The sequence below is a fragment of the Perna viridis genome, chromosome 5, assembly GCF_037379345.1.
Source record: "Perna viridis isolate PV_CMFRI_1.1 ecotype Kerala chromosome 5, ASM3737934v1, whole genome shotgun sequence".
NCBI classification, from domain to species: domain Eukaryota; kingdom Metazoa; phylum Mollusca; class Bivalvia; order Mytilida; family Mytilidae; genus Perna; species Perna viridis.
The window spans coordinates 12,294,921-12,314,040 of record NC_142449.1 but is presented as its reverse complement, the minus strand read 5'-3'; the positions used below and the strand labels follow the sequence as shown (position 1 = coordinate 12,314,040).

Below are 19,120 nucleotides of genomic sequence, written 5' to 3'. Positions count from 1 at the left end.
AAATGTTTTGAATTAGCTAACATGAATCGTCTGATTCAAGCGTTTGATTACTATCGACTAAATTTTTTTGTTGAACATTTTTTGGTCCACAATGGAACAAAAACTTCAAAACGAAAGAATAACACAGATCTTGATTAAACAGGGTGCAGAAGCAAAATTGTACAGGTCTACCTTTTATGGAAAGCCATGCATAATAAAGGAGAGATTCTCAAAATCGTACAGGCACTCTTACCTAGACAAGTCACTTACTGCTCTAAGAATTAAGTCGGAAGTTCGAGCACTGTTAAGATGTAGAATGAATGGTAAATCAGAAATACTTTATTTAAATGCGTGTCTTTATACATGGGTCGTATTAAGGTTTACAGAAGTCTGTCTGCCTGTCATTCATACATGTACTTTTGCACAATAACTCAAAGTGCGTCCACCAAATTTTGTGAATTGTTTCTATTGGTTGGTGTGAACTCCCTTTTGATTTTTATAGATTTCTAATTTTTTGTTTTTGAGTTATGGGACTTAATTCATTCAAATATGGGGAGATTTTCTGTTGTCATACTACATTTATTGCATATTTCTTAAACAAGTGCAACAATTTCAATAAAACTTTGGTGAAATATTTATTTGTAATGATGAATTCTCCCTATTAATTTTTGAAAATGTAATATTACAGAATACTTGTCATAAAAAAGGGTACTCCTACAATGTAAGAGGTTGGAATTCAGTTCCTCCATACCCCAACCTCTTACTTCCGAGCGCTATTGCTTAACGCTCGTTCCAATGTTCTTTGAAATCGGCCGAATTATAGTATACTATTTACCATTTAAAACGTTTTATTCAGTTTTAATACCATAACATGGGAGAAGGTGACTAAATTGAAGAAAAAAAAATGACCAACCTAATGAGAAAATCCAGCAATCCTGGAAATCCTTAGTAAATGCAGTTATAATGAACTTCATATTTGGTTTTTATCTTATTGAGTGTGTAATTCCGGTTGATAAAATTACAGGTTTTAAAATTGCGAAACAAACATATCAAATTAATCAATGAATTGACTTTACCAACTTTAAGTTTGTTTAGTAAAAAATATATTGTATTCCATAAAAATTAGTGACCTATTTCAAAATTGCTGGTCATTTTGACAACCGTCTTCATTACAAATGTTTTCTAGGTATTTAACAAATTTTAGGATTTTTATCGCTCTATTTCTGGTAGGTTAAACTTCTTTCATGTAAACAAAAGACTTAAAATATTTTAAAACACATGTTTAGCTAATTCACATTTGTGGTGGCTTTCAATGTGTCAGATCCTAGAGGTTAGGATGGCAATAAGTCAGAAAATAGCTTGCCAGACAACCTCTAGCATTGCTGTAGTAAAAAAAAGAGAGGTTCACAATTTTCAGCCAATTTATTTATAACTCAGTAGTGGATGCACCTATTTTCACTTCGGTGAATTATTGCATTAGATTAAAGAGAGCTCCGGATATATCCCTTTTAAATTTTACGAATTTCTGATTTTTCTTCTTTTTTTTTTCATGTAATGGGACATACTTCTTAAAAAAGGGAGGAAATTTCTCATATTTACACAATAACATGAAAGAGCTTCTTGCAGTTTTCTATAAACTTAATTGAATAGTTTATTTCTATTAATGTAAGTTCCCTTTTGATGTTTTTTATATTTTGCATTACATTTTTGAGTTATTTGATTTAATTCATACAAGTATGGGGCAAATTCCCAAATTTGCACTTTTAATTCAAAAACTCTTTCACAAATGGAATGACATTGTGAGTTGTTTATTTCTTTTGATCTAGGCTTTTGATTATTTTTTGTATCATACCATAAAGATACAGAAACTAAATTCCTGGACCTATAGAAAGCATTTTGTCCATCTGTGTGTTGGTCTGTTTGTGTAACATGTACATTAAATCACAAGCAAAATTCAGAGCTGTATCAAGCTTAAACTTTGTCTCTTTATCAGGTTCAACCTCTGTGGACGTACATGTATCTATCTGCACTCCATGAGACATTTTATTTACTATATCAGTCATTCATACCCTTGTACCACTTCAACACTATCTCATTTTATTAAATTTTGAGATCTCAAATCATTATAATGAGAAAGGTGAAACCTGAAATACTTTTGAGGAAACTTATGGTAAAACATATACCAATAACCCCCAATTAGTCTCAGAGCTGCTTGTCCATTTAAATCTTAGTTTGACATTTCACATGTTTCGATGTGATGTCATGACAATATGGGAGTATGGATTAATTAACATGCCAGAAACATGTTATACGCCATATTGCAGTTTTTTTATCCATTGTACATGTATATCAGATTCTTACTATTCATTTGATCATTTTCAGACTTTTCTACCATTTAGTTCCCTTTTGGAGCATATACATGTAAGTTTAGTTGATAAATTCCTTTTTAAAAGCAAACGGTCATGTGTTTTGCATCAGGAAACCTCAAAAGTCATTCAGATAGGAAGACAAAATAAGAGGTGCACAGTGACATCATGTAATAAAGAATCTGTAAAAGACTCATCAAATTCTATTCAGTGGTTTCAGAGAAGCTGTGGTTAAGAACATGATGCAGATGACAGACTGACGGACGGATGGACATCATGATTACTATTTACCTCCCGCTCTTTAGTAAGGAGTAGAAATATGCAGTTTATTGACAATTTGTATCTCAAAAATAGATCTTGAAAAATTATTCACCTTTTCATGCTGAGCAGAAACATGAATTTTAATTTAGTCATTACATTCATGTGGTGTTAGGTAGAAAAATTCACTGTAAGATATTTATCTTGCATGTAATGATACATTTTGTACATTTACATGTATTTATTTCTTTCAGAGCTAACTTATCTACGAATGATCAGAAATTCATTTATTGGAATGTGCATTAGTTTACAGTGACATACATCTTGTATGTTCAATGGAGATGTGTTAAACTTCAAGATTTTATCTATTTTATTTATTCAATTAAAATTTATTTCACAGTAACAGGTATTTATATTTTAAACATTGTAGTTTTTAATTTACTTTTTAATCTTTTAGTTTTTAAAATGCAATTGAAATCATCACGATTATTTAAATATTTAGTCTGAATTTCCTCTGTCTGTATTACTTCATTTAACTATTATCATTTTAATATAAAGCTTTGTACAGAGGAGACAAATCCAATATATTTTCACAGTCTTTGGACTGACAAATATTAATGGTATTTTACACATTAAATTTTATGTTTATAGTAGGATTTTTGACATACTTTGTTTTTGTAATAGTAAGAGCTTGAAATTCTCCAACTGTACAGATAAAATTAACATTTTTATGATGTTATATGCTGCATGTGACAAAAAAAAAAAATGATACTAAAAGCACATCAGAATTTAATTTGTTTTCAGTAGATGATAAGGGACATTTGAAGACTACACATATTAACAAGACACATTCTTTTGCAGCATGCTTTAAATCAATTGTTTATACAGTTGTATTTGTACAAATACATATCAGATTATCATAAAAATAAAATTTTACTTGGAACAAACAATATAATTTAAAGTTTCCAAACAGAAATAAAAACTTGGTTCTTCATTTCTTTATTACCGGTAGGTATTCATTGCCTCCATGTATTGAGATTTACAAAGGAAGATAGAAAACTCAAGAAGCATAAATCTAAGTGCATGTAGTTACAATATTTCAAGCTAAATGTTATTTGGGTCAGTCATGTCATGTATGATTTACAGTTTTATCTATCATGACATTTACATAACCAAACTTCAGGTCAGGTGAACAGTTGTCAATTTTGGTTCAAGAGTACCAGTATGGTGGTGGTAGCTAATATGTCACTCAGTTGCACAAAATAGACATGTCAGAAATATAGATGTCATTCAAATATTTGTTGACTTTGTAATGAAGAATACTTATTGTAACAAAAAAACAGGACTGGATAGCTTGAAAAGTGATTTATCTTTTAATAATTTTGCATGTCTTTAAAATCTTGCAATAACCTCCTGCATCACCATCATTCCTACCAATTGTTAAATGGAAAATGACTCTAAAATTTCAAATTGTTGTTGAAATAACTTCAGTGAAAGTTAGAGTCTTCATACTATTTTCTTTTAAGTTGTTTTCTTTTCATTCTCAGGAATTTGTACGCCAACAGTCTACTTCACCAATATGGAAAATTCTAGCATTTACATGGAAGAAATCATTGACTCTCAAACTATCAGAGAATATATTCAAAGAATACAAGCTAATGAAAATAAAGACAGAGTGAATGATTATCTTAGGCCACTTGGGCAGAAAATTGGAAAAATTCTTGGAATTATGCATAGTAACAACATTGTTCATGGTGATCTTACTACTTCAAATATGTTGTTGAGAGGTTCCCCTGATTCTCTGGATATAGTGATGATAGATTTTGGACTTAGTCATTTTGAAAACTTTGCAGAAGAGAAAGGTGTAGACTTGTATGTACTAGAACGTGCAATATTAAGCACACATCCGAACACAGATGACTTTTTTCAAGCTATTATTGATAGTTACAAAAACTCAAATAAGAAAGGCGCTGTGGAAGTAATAGCTAAGTTAGACGAGGTGCGCCTCCGTGGTAGGAAGAGAACAATGGTTGGATAATAAATATCAAATTCTTTGTATTTTATTTTTATGCAAGCATATATGGGTTTGTCCACTTCAATAGTTTTTGGTCCTCTACTGGCATCAGGTAACCCAGGATGTAACAAACAAGTTTTTTCCCTAAATGTTCGTAGAAATTGAAATAATATTTGGTGTGTAAGTGTATTATGGTGTGTTGCAGATTAATGATACAAGTATATTCCATTCTGCTTCAATATGTGACAAAATTATGAGTCATTGAGATAGTTAATAATAAATGTAGGATGATTGCTAGTAGTTAAAAAGAGTGTACATTCAAAGTATAACCAAGAAAAGATCCAGAGTGCTGAAGAATGCTGATATTTAATAAATGCACATGACATAGTCTGTACACAAGTTATATCTCCTTGCATTATTGCCACCAGCAATTTGACCTTTTTCCTAAAATGTTTGCAGAGGTTGAGTTAAATTTGTCCCCAACCACATGTCAGAGGGATCTACACCAATAGTCTTTGTAATACAAAATTTCAATCAGTATTTTTTATAAGTTGAAGACTATATATTTTAGATATTTACATATTTTATACATATTTCAAATGGTGGAGTCATTGTCACTGTGACTCCTGTAAACTCCACCTCCATTGTGTAAAAAGAAATTAATGGTACAATTTTAACAACCACTAAATTTGTTTTGCTATATTTTTTTGGCTTTTATTAAAAGGGGCAATAACCACTTGCTATTTAGTGTTAGAAAATAAAAGATAAGTCAGTGTCTTCTGAATGATTTGATAAGAAACTGAACTTGTTGCCAGGTTCATGGACATTATCCTTACATTTCCATTTTTGTCCTTTTAAAGGGCAGAAAACTCTTCATATTGTTTCATTTTTACTGAAACTACTTGACTGATTAGAACCAAACTTGGTATAAATGTTCCTTGGGATATCCTACATAGAACTGATGTGGGGATTTTTGATTCATCGAAAAACATGGCCGCCGTTACTAAAAATAGAACATAGGGGTCAGACATTAGATTTTTGAATATATCTCCAAACCGTTAGGTTTAGGTAAATTCTGACTAAGGGATTAAAGTGTTCAGCATGATGAGATCTATCTCTGGTCAAGTTTTGGTTTTAATCTGTTTAGCCATGTTGGAGTTATTGCCCTTTTTCAACGATTTTTGCTATTTTTAATGTTATTTCTTTCAAAAATCTTCTCTGACACTATTTAACCAATTGAAACCAAACTTGGTATGAATGTTTCTTGGGACATCCTGCATAGAACTGATATGGGGATTTTTGATTCGTCGAAAAACATGGCCACCATTACTAAAAATAGAACATAGGGGTCTCCCAGTAGTTTTTCGCATATATCTCAAAAATGTTAGGTTTAGCCAAACTCTTTCAATTGCTGAAATGATCCTTATAAGGCCTTCAAAAGTCTTCAGGGATCAAAGTTGTCGGGTGACTCCTTGTAAGAGCTATTGCCCTTGAAAGATGAAAAATTATTTTTTTTACAGTTTCAGCCAACATCTTGAAACCTATAATAGATAGAAAGAAACTTGCAATTGCTGAAATGATCCTTATGATAAGTCCTACCAAAGGCTTCTGGAGTAAAAATTGTTGGACATCTCCTTGTTAAAATTAAAATTTATTACCCTTGAAGGACAAATTTTAACCAGGTGAGCAATTCAGGCTCCTGGGAGCCGGTTGTTCTGCGTTCAATTTCTTTTTACAAAGTTATTTCGTTTATGGTATAAGACCAGAGTTGTTTGATTTATCAGTTAATCTATGTAAGTCCATGTAGAAATAATAAAAGTATGTCAGTGAAAGAATTCTTCTAAAAATCATTTAATTTATGCATCATTAAAACGATGAATAATAACAAATTACAAATAAATAATATCACAACAATTAACAAATATATATACAATTCATTGTTTACACTGCTTTCTTACTTCAATAGAAAATTATAAGTTTTTTAGAATTTTTAAAACAAGACTCCATTTTTCCAAAAGGGAGAAAAATATTGAACTTTAACCCAAGATTATAATCTTAGTATACAAAGACAATTTTTCAGGTCTAGAATTAATAAAACACAAGCATTGATCTATTTCCAGCTAGAAATCAATACATAAACATTCATGAAACAGACTATATCATATTTCTAAACCTCAATCAAGAAATAGAGATGTACATACAGTAAACTTTCGTATGCTCATAGGATAAATAAGTTTCTACATGTCCAACCATTCTTTCAGCTTTGAACCTAAGTGATTTTATCTAGTATTTGTACAGAGCTATTCCACAAAAAACTGTCTTCAGGGACGAGAATGCCATTGATTTATTAATGTGCTGGTTGGAGGTAAAATTACAGATTTTTTCTATTAAACATTTGTAATGTATCTTATTTTAATGTGTTGGTGGTACCCCTAGATGTCTTGGGCGTTCTGCTTCCTGGACACAATTTTCTGAAATAGCCCACAGTCTCAATAATTTTTAAAAGGAAACTACTCCTGCTTTCACCATTGATGATACTAGTAAAAATGCATACAGCTGTATAACTTTTACAAGAAATATGCTAGATTTGCTACATCTATCAATATACATTTATCCAAAAAATTTGGAGTTCAATGCACTTTTAATAAAATGTACAAAATATTCTTAGTATGGCATTGTAAGCCCCACAACATAAACAAGAACTATTAAACAGAAAAACAAAAGATACATTCTGCCATCAATACAAATAACCAATCCAAAAAAAAAATAAATCAGGAATATTATGTCTCTGATTATGTACATGTAATTACTGAGATAATTACAAATATAGCACTCTGGATATCATCTATTCTTTTTATCCATCTTTACATTATCCATGTCAGTTTGAAAAAACTTAAATGCTCACTTGCATATACAACTGCCAACAAAAGTTTTAATCCTCCACTCTCAACAATGTGTCCACCAAGCATAGTGAAGTTACAATTTAGAATATGTCTATATTAAATATTTTCTGTCTTCAAAAAAAAAAAATCTTAAAAATGCTGAAATTTGTAATAACACCCTTGTTGTATAAAGGAAAAAGAATTGTAAAGTTAAAGCAATTTCCCTTTTTTCTTTTGGTGGAGACAATGTGAAGGAAGCACTCTATAAACACTACTTCATTCTATTTCATCAGTATCTTTATAACAGTAATATATTGTATCCAAGAATCATAATTTGCTAGGTGATAGATCATTAGTTGGCAAAGCTGGAAATCCATTGTCAAATGCTGCATTCAAAACATCTTCCAAGTTACTGGCAAATATAAACAACATCTCATTCTGAAAGAAAATATAGAATACACTGCACATACTAAATAATGTTGATTAGATCTGATGTGAAACAAAAATTCTACCTTTAAATTGGAAAGGACAGCCTGTACATCATAATCTTGTAATGATAAGAGAAAAATTTACCAAAAAAACAAATGTACTATAGGACATACATGTACAAGAATCAAAAGTATGTTCCGTTTTATATATCCTGTAATTTTAATGAGTAAATTTGCTTCTTCAATTTTGCCTAAACTGTTTGACAGCCATTTGCCAACAAAACTAACTTCATTAAGACTTTAATTTTCATATGGAACTGGAAATACTAGAAGTTCTGACTTTATTTAAAAGAAACCTGTTCTACATCTATGTGTAATGTTTCAGTTGGAAAAAGAAGTTTGCTTTGGATGTAAAATGTTGGAACTGAAGAAAAGTAAAGACAACATTATCTTATTATCTCCCTTACCTCCAGCCAGTAAAACAGGATTTGTACTGCTTTGTCAAATTTCCAATTTCTAAAGTACTTCAAATATCTTTTGTTTATTCTTACCTTAACATTATTTGGAATTTCATGCAAATCTTTTGTATTCCTTTTTGGAAGAATTACTCTTTTGATACCAGCTCTGTGGGCCCCAAGTACTTTCTCTTTAATACCTCCAACCTAACAAGTCAAGTAAACAATTGACATCAGAGATACAAACTTTGAGAAATAACTGGTCTGAGGAAATTATCCATTGTTAGTGACAGTGAAAAGTACTGTTAATAAGACCACAGAAGTAAAAACAAAATATCCTTAAACTCTATACTGTTGATGTTTTTAAAAGGTGCCCAATCCTTAAGCTTTTTTAAAAAAGAAATATATGGGAGTCTTTTTCAAGTAAAGAAGATATGTAGCTGAACTGGTTAATATAGCTGTTACAAATAATAGTGTTTCAACTTAACTTGATGTCATATATACATTTAAGACACACATTTTTATTGGCCAACTTACATTGAAGCACCAAGAATTATGTGGCCTTATTTTTCTCAAGGAATCTTCTGCAATTGACAAGCATTGTTAGAGAGTACTCCAAGGTGAATCAAAAGTTTGAAAGAATAGGCTTAATGTAATTACGCACTGGCAAAACTAAACCTCTAAGAGTTATCTCCCCTGTCATAGCTGTATCAGATCTGACCAAACGCCCACTGAAGAGTGACACTAATACTGTTGCTATAGTAACACCTGCAGATGGTCCATCTTTACCAACAGCACCAGCAGGGAAATGTACGTGTACATCTTTCCCTGCCAACAGACTTTTCCCATTTCCTAAATGCAGCTGAAAAAAGAATTCTTTCATATAAATATAACTTTTTAAGAAGTATGTTCTTAGAAGAGCTCAACATCGCCCCAAATTAAGTGTACATTTCTGCTGATTGTCTTCATATTTTTCTTATTTTCTGGAAGGAGGTAGGGGCTTAGTATCAAAATAATCACTTTAAAGTATGTTTTGATGTAAGCATAAAGGTTAAAGACTTATTTTCACACGACAATTTTGATATTGCATATTAAATAAAAACACTATTGAACAATAAGCAATAGCTTAAACATAATCATTATTCAATAGATATGACAATAACAAAGAGTTATATTTGTATGAAGCAAGCAATGAGACTTGAAATGTACAAATGAACATTGATTAATGAAATCTGTGTTGTGTGGTAAACTAGCATTTAAATTGAGTGATTGAATACTTACATTCAACTACAAATAGTAAAAGCAAGTGATTAAAGAACATTTCAATTAACTTCTATTTCAAAAGTAAGTGAAAAAGAGAATGGTTTAAAAATTAAATTCCACTGTATAAATAAAAATATCATACAATAAAAAAAAGACATCACTATTAAAAAGGATAGTGATATGTGATATAGAAAACATTACCAATATCAAGTTATGTGGAGTTTACTATAGTGCAATTTCATGTTATAAGTTGTGTCAAAGTTAAAACATTAACACCCATAGTGTACATTTATTAACATTTGTGTAGCGTTATAAAAGACAAAAGATAAACACCTTTTTAGCATTGGCTCTAACCCAGTTCATGGCAAGATTAGCAGATTCCTTCATGACATCACCAAGCTGACCAGTCAGTATGACCTTCCCCTCTCCATCCATCCTGGTGGCCTCAACAAACATAATCTCTCCTCCCATAACTGTCCAGGCCAACCCAACAGCTACACCTGGCTGTACAAGTCTCTGGGATACCTCACTTTCAAACTGTGGTGGCTAAGTAAGAATATAAAGAGAATTAATAATCTAAATTCACACTTATAAAATAATTCACGACAATAAAATACTTTTATTACAATGTCATAAAAGAATATATCTACGCATATAGGTTTGCCAACAAGAAGTATTGGTATGGAATTGGCAACACTTATTAGAAAATTCATCATTACGGCTAAGCAATAGTTAATATTGAGATTAGAAGAAGGCCTTTGTTTTGATTAATGGAAAATAGAGATCAGGCAGATCAGAACAAAAACAGTATAATAAAAACCAGATAAAGTTCACAGAAACAATTATACTGTACCATTGCTATTCCATTGAAAAATATCAGGAAATTTAAAATGTACTATGTACTTTATAGATCAATTTAAAAGAAAAATACTGGTTCCCATCAAAATCATGTAAATACAGTAAAGAATACATGTATGTTTGGATGCATTGCAGAAATACAAAAATTGCTCAATACCCCAAGAATATCCTTGATAGCTGCTTCATCAATGACAATAGGCATTTCAGGTGGATGAGCCATTGTTGTGGCATCCTGTGATAGATTATCTGGCAGACTTTCATTCAACACTTGTTTCTTTTCTCCAGTTTTAGTTGACTCCTGTTTATCATGTTTAACCTTAGATATATTCTCAGCGACTTTGACAGCTACAGCACGGCATACAGCACCGATTCTTCTTTCTAAACTTCTGACCCCAGCTTCACGAGTGTATTTTGAAACTAATCAACAAATACCAATCATAAATATTACATATTCTAATAAAAGTCAACCTCTATTTTTGTTCTTAGTGGGGTTTTTCATAAACAAATGCTTTTTTTATAGAGAAACATTCAAGATTACAACAAAATTTCATTCCAACTATTTTGTAAATAGAGTCAAATCACTAAAACTGGATATCTGAATGATTTGAATGTAAAATGTACACGAAACTATATTTTATTCATTTCAACAGTCTATTATTATTTTATTGTTCATATTTCTGATATGACTAGACAAAAGAATAATTGTAAATTTACAGTATGTCACAGTGAAGAATCTACAACTAAGCTGGCAAAGTAACTCCTGTTTTTGTGTTCTTAAATGCCTGGCTGTGACATACATGTAGAGTATATAATTTATTAGAAAGGTTTACTGTTCATATATGCTGTACATGTACATATCATAACAGGTTAGCACAATAAATAATTCTATTGCACACAGTACATACTAATCATTTTGGTAGAATCCTCAGGAATCTGTAGCTGTTCAGCAGAAAGACCATGCTCTTTAAACTGTTTTGGTATAAGGTGTCTAATGGCTATGTGGGACTTTTCTTCTTGTGTGTAACCTGGAATCTGAATCAACTCCATTCTGTCTAGCAATGGTGGTGGTATGGTAGCCATGTTGTTGGCTGTTGCTATGAACAACACTTGTGAAAGGTCAAATGGCACATTCAAATAACTGAAGAAATGTTAGGAAAGCTAATCAAAGGAATAGTACGCATATAGTAAGTTGCTTCTCATATCCAATCAAAAATGTTACAATTTTCAAGGGAGAAAAGCTATTAGTAATAGTAAATATTCACCTGAAGAGAACAGGGTTATTCCCTTAGCTAGACTGCATTGAGTCAAGAGGCATTAAATACAAAAAAAATGCCACTCATATTGATATAATGCAAATTCTTGTATTCTGTCCATGTGTTTAACCTTTAAGAGTCAATCTCTGTAAGAATCAGGAAGAGAAAACCCAACATTTTGAAAATGCAATTTAAGGAGGTAGACCTAGGGTAAGGGACATAACTTATGAAGTCAGTGATGTGTTTGTGTCATATTCAATTTCACCAAAGGCTCTCAAGCTTTCATTTGACACAGAATGAAATTAATCGAAGTTACTTTGATGCTTACATGACATTGATGTAAAATGCTAAATACAAACGTTTCAATGATTTTAAAGAGTTATGTCCCTTACACTAGGTCTATCTCCTGATATACTTGCAAAATTTCCATATCATTTTGGTAATTTCATTGAAATGCACTGAAAATGAGCATATCAAACAGATTACGCTGTTAAAAACCTCATTTACCTCTAACATTACATTGAAAGATTTGAGCAAATCCAGTAATGCAGAGATCAAATAATGGTCTTTTTAAATAGAGAAAGTATCCTTGAGTGAAATCATATTGTGAGATTGGTGGGGTTTTGTCTTGCATGTTTCTAATTTTTCCTATTTTGCCTGATTCTTACAAAAAAACTTACGCTTTAAAATCAGTAGTATTAGAAATATACAACAAACAACAAGGATACTGATCAGTAAAGGCATGGTTCTGTTCTGGGTCTAACACTTCTAACAAAGCTGCAGCTGGGTCACCATGTAGTGACTTTCCCTGTAAAAGATGGTAACTGTAGTCAGTAAATATTGATTTCATTTTAATATTATTATTACAAGCTTCTTTTATTGCGCATTATATATTTACAATAAAATACTCTAAGCCCTTTATAACATACATTAAAAATACATATAAACCCAGAAACTAGTAAACTTAATTTACAGTGAAATAAAAGTGTGAACAATAAAGGAAATAAAAAAATAAATCGAAAAAATATTAAGTTTAAAATTTTAAAATTTATAACCAGTTTCAAGATAAGATTTAAAATTTATCATATCAGTCATCCAAATAAAATATCAAAATTATCATATCAGTCATCCAAATAAAATATTAAAATTATTTACACAAACTTAAAATGATGTTTTATGGAAGGTTAAAAATAATCTGTTATCAAACTTTAAAATAATGAAAATATGACACAGGTAGGACTTAAAGGATATTGTATCTGTTTTGTTGTGCTTACAATATGTACTGAATAAAAATACCAACAAAATTTCTTATAATCAGAACAAACCCAAGCACATTTGAAAAGTTCAGCTATTCGGTGCTCTACAACTGGAAAAATGATATGTTTTCTTTTTTTCAAATGCAGCACTTACCAATGAAAAATAAATAAATTAAATCGACAAAGTAGCTTTCATCCTACTAATAAATTAACATATCAAAACTAACATTTGACAGAAAAAAATTTACAAACAATTATAAATAATGCTGTATTGCTTTCAGTTCTGACTTTTGCAATTTATTTTTTAAGTATAAATTTTATAATACACCCTACCAGTTTGTCCACCTCATCCAACAGAAAGACAGGATTATTGGTTCCAACCAATCGTAGTCCATGTATAATTCTTCCTGGCAATGATCCAATATATGTCCTTCTATGACCTCTAACATCAGACTGGTCACAAACACCTCCTAATGATATTCTACAATCATAAATTATACACACACATAGTACCAGGTATATAAAATTTAACACAGAAAAGTTATTCAAATACATTTTTGTTCTTACAATCCTTGCAATTATATAAAATACATATTAAACATCAAAATATTTTTCTTTTTTATAATCAGGTCACTTACCAAGGTTTCAAATTTAATCTGAAAAGGTAAAAAAACACTACCATTAAGCTGCAAAAGACAAAATTGGAAGTAAAAATTGTAACAATAATGTCAGGGTTTGAAAATAAAAAAAAAAGATTATTACCTATGAAATTCCCTGCCCAGTGTATGAGCTATTGATCTGCCAATGCTGGTTTTTCCTACTCCTGGAGGACCAACAAAACATAAGATAGGACCCTTCAGTGAATTCTTTAATTGCCTGATGGCCAAGTATTCTAATACTCTCTTCTTAACCTTCTCTAATCCATAGTGATCCACATCAAGGTCACGCCTGAAGAAACAAAGAATGGACTCTATCACATGTATTGCTAAAATCTACTTAAACCTAAAATAATTTTAAAAATCTTGATAAATCTATTATTCTTTAGTCCAAAACTGTATACCATAAATATCCACATCAAGTAGTTCAAGTAGCTTTATCAGGAATATAACAAAGAATGTGCTGCCTTGTCTAATAGTAACTTCTTGTCCTTAACAGTCAATGTTTTGCTGTGGCAAATTATTACCAGTATTGTAAATTGATTCATTTGTATTTTTTCATTGAAAGCATGTTTTATTTAAGGGGACCACAAGACTAATACAGCTAACCCTTAGTCAACACAAGGGCCTAAATAAATCTGACCTTGCTTGCTCTATGTCCAATATATCCTTGCTTGACTTTGACCATGGTAATTCTGACATCAGCTCTAAATAATTCCTAAAAGTATAGCAAGTCTTAACAATTAAATTGCAAAAAAAAATATGCAAGTTCAATATCCACGCTGTATACATAAATTTGCAGTGAAAAATAAGATGGAAAGCTTCACTATAGTATTAGTTAAACTTTTGATGGTTTTACACCACAACAAAAAATAATCATAAACTTATAGACTGTACATACACTTATCACTAACATATTCACTAACAACACTTATCACTAACATATTCACTAACGACACTCATCACTAACATATTCACTAACCAACGTTTTTCTTTGTATACTTCAAAGGGAAGAATTTGACTTTTTAGTTCATTTTGAAGGAGTGTCATTGTTCTGTTACCACAGATTTTATTAATTTTGTTGTCAGGGGCTATTCAGAGCTTACTTTAAGATGTTGTTACACTTATTGAAGACTTATTGGTGATCTCTGTATTTACTGTATTAATAGGGGTTATACAATGATTCATTTGTTGTGTTTCACTACCTCTATTACTTTTCTACTTTTATTATCATTTTCTTATTAAGCTAGAGTATACAGAGCCCCACCTGATCATAGCATGCTCTGGCATCTGTTGAGGCATCTTCTTCAGTCTCTTTATTTCTTTCATGGAAGCTTTCAAAGCATGTTCAGGCATGCGAACTGACCTGCAAGAATTGTATTGTTCCATTTAAGCTACATAATATATGGGGAGCATTAATGCATAGAATGAGGGAAAATAGTAAGACAGATCAGTGTGTTGCCATCCAAAACAATTTATCTAGTATGCTTTCTTGCAAATGCTACATATAATTACTTAAAGCTGAATTATGACACCTCAATTTTCACAAGCCATATGTATTGGCTCCTAAATTTGTTTTCCCATTCCATTAAAAATGATTGAAATCATTCATCATTTCTTTAGTTAACCATTAGTCTACTTGCAGATGTGATTGATATCAAATAGCATGGATAATTAACCTCCTTTAAATACAGGACCATTATAAAATAACCAACTCACTTAATTTTCTGTTCTAAATCATTGATTTCATCACTATCAGCATCCTCATCCTCATCAAGATCTGATGGTATTTTATTCAGGGCACGCTTCATACCTCCAGAACGACCAAAGGGATCACCTTTCTTACGTGTGACAATCTCAATACCTCCTACTCTATCTTTCCTTGCCTTCTGCAGTAGCTTTAATCCCTGAAAGATTATTTTCACATTTTTAATCTATGAATTTATTTTATAAAATGTATCCATAACACAAAAGATGTTCTACCTTCTTCAAATGCATGTAGCCATATTTGTACTATGCCTAAATAAAGAGTTTATGGGTGGAAATATAACTGTTTATTGTCATATCAAGTTAAAACATACCGGTACCATATTTTATGATCCATTTTTCATTTCCAAAATTATATAAAGGAAAAGCGATAATCTACATGCATCTAACCTCCGTGTTATTTTATGCAATAATTCAGAATTAATACATAATTCCCAAAGACGTTTAAAGCTGACTTTAACAGTTTTAACAAGCCATGAGATCATATACATTCATTAAGTTGTGAGATCATATCTCTACATTAATTTGTGAGACCATACCTCAACACTAAGTTGTGAGATCATATCTGTACATTAAGTTGTGAGATCATACCTCAAAATTAAGTTGTGAGATCATACCTCAACATTACGTTGAGAGATCATACCTCAAAATTAAGTTGTGAGATCATACCTCAACATTAAGTTGTGAGATCATATCTCTACATTAAGTTGTGAGATCATACTTCTACGTTGAGATGTGAGATCATATCTCTACATTAAGTTGTGATATCATATCTCTACGTTGAGATGTGAGATCATACTTCTACATACACTGTGAGATCATACTTCTACATTAAGTTGTGAAATTATACCTCAACATTAAGATGTGAGATCATACCTCTTCATTTTTAAGTTGTGAGATCATAACTCTACATAATTAAGTTGTGAATTCATACCTCTATCTGTCTCATCAGCAATGGCAATGCCTTTTTAAATCTTTCATTAAGATCAACAGCATCCAAGACTTGTATTTTTTCAGCATAAGATGCCTTGACAATGGCTGCACAAATATCTGGTAAATGTTGACTAGGTAAGCTTTCCAGCATTTTCTAAACAAAAAGGACAATCTTTGATACTACCACACTTTTTAATTTTATTTTCAATTTACTATAACAAGTTTTTTTTACTGGATTCTGAAAGATTAAAAACATTGTGTGTACCAGTACATGTATCAAGATTGTTCCAGTATATGAATATGATGCATGTATTGAAAACAATCCTAGCCCAGTATAAATACAATTACAAATAACTACATGTACATTGTAACATGTAGAAGACATATCTTACAATTTGCTGAGTAAGAGAATGCAATCATTTAGCCATAGTGAACGTTACCTTCAATTTGGCAACAACAGGAATAGAAATATCCAACATATCAACCAGTTTAGCAGCCTGTTCTCTAAAATTATCAGCCAATGTATCAAGATCACCATTTTTCTTGGCTATCTCCTCTGAAAACACAAGTAATAAATAGAATAATACAAAACTATCAAACTGTGAGCTCATTTAGTCATTTTAGGGAAGCAACAATAACAACCAATGTTTGAATTCATGAAAGCAAATCTTTTTCTTGTGGTGCAGCCTTGGACAATTTTGTTTTATTGTTAATCTTTTTGATTCAAAATTCATACAGGCCAAATTTTTTTCTCTCAACAATATCACTACTTACCAAAACCATCACTGAGTTTATCTAACTGTGTGACAGAAGCCACAATGTAAGGTGATTCCTGTAAAAGGGTATCCATCTTAAACCTACAAAGGCCTGTAACCAGCAATGTGTAAGATGGGCGTGGCCAGTTGGTTCCTGTTACCTGGACAACCACTGCTGCTGTACCAATAGGATGTAGTGTAGACATATCATCATCCTTGAAATATAAAAAGAAGATATATCAGGATAAAAACTAAAGTGCAATTTACATTTTTCAATATTGTATACTTTGTATTTAAAAAATAATTATTTTTCATGAATTTGAAGATTACATGATATATACATGTACATGCAAATTATCCAGCATAAAAAAATCAAACACATCAAATATATATCAAATATCTGTTCAATCTACAAAGCAAGTACTTGTATTTTGAATACAGTTACAGGCACAATTGTGGCAGAAAAGATGATATTTTACTGTGATTTAAGGGTCAAACTTAAAAAAATAAGAAACCTGTTGAAAAGGCAATCAAATTGCTTTGTTCATGTAGCATCACTGAATAAATCCTATATGTATAAACATAAAGTGTATATGTGGATTCCAATATCATCATAAGAAACCATTTGACTTACCTGATCATCTTTAGATTCCTGGGGTATGACACCAATTATCGTACTACTGAGGGTACTCCTGCTCATTAGCCTACTCTTCACCATATTCATGCTGAAATATAAAAAACAAATTCAAATAATTACGGACCCTAGTTTTTAAGAGCATGTTAGCATCAAAACAGAATATTTTTCCTTGGAGCAATTACTGATAGCTCCGACCCTCATAGGCAAAGCCTAAATTCATATCATAAATAGATTCTTACAAAATTTCTCTTTCTTGCCTATGGTATTTATACGTCAGGGACTCAACAGTACACCTCATGTGTACATAAAACATGTGAAAAGAATACACGTTTCAAATTTGTCTGGTAACACAAGGCAAGTGCAACCTGTTAGAGGACACAGTTGATATGTAAATATATTAAAAATCTTTTTGTCACTTTTTCCAAAAATCTTGTTAGTTCTTGCCATTTCTTGTCGCTAATACATTTGTAAGTAAGACAAGTACAAATGTATTACTTAGTGTTTGTACTTCAGAACATTTAAATGATAATTGAAGACAGATGGAACATCAGCAACATCCCATATATGTAGAATGTAAGACCAGAACTATGAATGGCTAAAAAAATTTCTGACTGTGACAGAAGTGACAAAATTTGTAGACAAGTAAGTAGACAATTGTGCAAGTGTGGAGGTGCTGTTCTATCTACATTGTATAAATATGTCAATGGATACAATTCTATATTTATTTATTTACAAATAATTTGGAGATTATTGACTGTGTAGAAATATATTAATCTTTCACAGGAGAGAGTCTCACACATTCTTCTCACTGAATGAGACTTTGCCCACAGCAACATGGTGGTCCATGGTTAACAAAGAATGAGCTCCGTCCTTTATAGGCAACACCTTAATCATATGTAAATGCTCTTTACTTTTAGTGAAGAAGATATGAAAATACCAAACTTTGTGTGGTAATCTCAGAAAGAAGTGAACGATTGAAATCAAACTCTCAATACTTCCAAGCTATGACGCATAAAATACCATTAATATCAAGGAGGCACCACATTTCTGTTGTATATCACATAGACTTTTGTCCCAGTCTCGGCCTGTGTGTTGCAAAACAAATGGCAAAAGTTAAGTTATGCAACCTGCAACCAACTTACCAAGTCAAATTTTGTACTATTTGGGTTTCTAACAGTAAAGGCTTACTTTTTCATATTCCGAACAGGAATTCTCATTGATGATCCTGGAAGGAGTACATTGTCTGCGACGACAAGCAAGGGAAGTCGACGAGGAATCGCAATATTTGACGCCATTTTCAGTATCTGATCACGTGGAACAAAATATCACGTGACAACAATAATTCGTCTGCGATCACATG

General features: G+C 31.4%; 2 protein-coding genes across 3 annotated transcripts; one reads left to right on the top strand and one right to left on the bottom strand.

Moving 5' to 3' along the window:
* The first annotated feature begins 8 nt into the window (after positions 1–8).
* On the top strand, positions 9–4,657 carry LOC148616064 (EKC/KEOPS complex subunit TP53RK-like). The gene is made up of 2 exons (XM_088582736.1): positions 9–302; positions 4,151–4,657. The coding sequence occupies exons 1-2, from the start codon at positions 92–94 to the stop codon at positions 4,639–4,641; spliced, it is 702 nt and encodes a 233-aa protein (XP_088438862.1). The 5' UTR covers positions 9–91; the 3' UTR covers positions 4,642–4,657.
* A 1,792-nt stretch (positions 4,658–6,449) lies between these two features.
* Positions 6,450–19,101, bottom strand: LOC148616063 (lon protease homolog 2, peroxisomal-like). 2 transcript variants are annotated; one of them, XM_088582733.1, is made up of 17 exons: positions 18,949–19,101; positions 17,758–17,848; positions 17,143–17,338; positions 16,809–16,924; positions 16,370–16,522; positions 15,388–15,575; positions 14,936–15,034; positions 14,312–14,386; positions 13,775–13,960; positions 13,346–13,493; positions 12,437–12,564; positions 11,409–11,641; positions 10,661–10,920; positions 9,979–10,191; positions 9,047–9,244; positions 8,479–8,589; positions 6,450–7,937 (listed from the first exon to the last, which is right to left on the bottom strand). In XM_088582733.1, exons 1-17 carry the CDS (start codon positions 19,053–19,055, stop codon positions 7,827–7,829), a joined length of 2,613 nt encoding a protein of 870 aa, XP_088438859.1. In that variant the 5' UTR covers positions 19,056–19,101; the 3' UTR covers positions 6,450–7,826. The 2 variants fall into 2 exon arrangements, with proteins under 2 accessions (XP_088438859.1, XP_088438860.1); XM_088582734.1 differs by having other exon boundaries at positions 12,485–12,564.
* Positions 19,102–19,120: the final 19 nt, after the last annotated feature.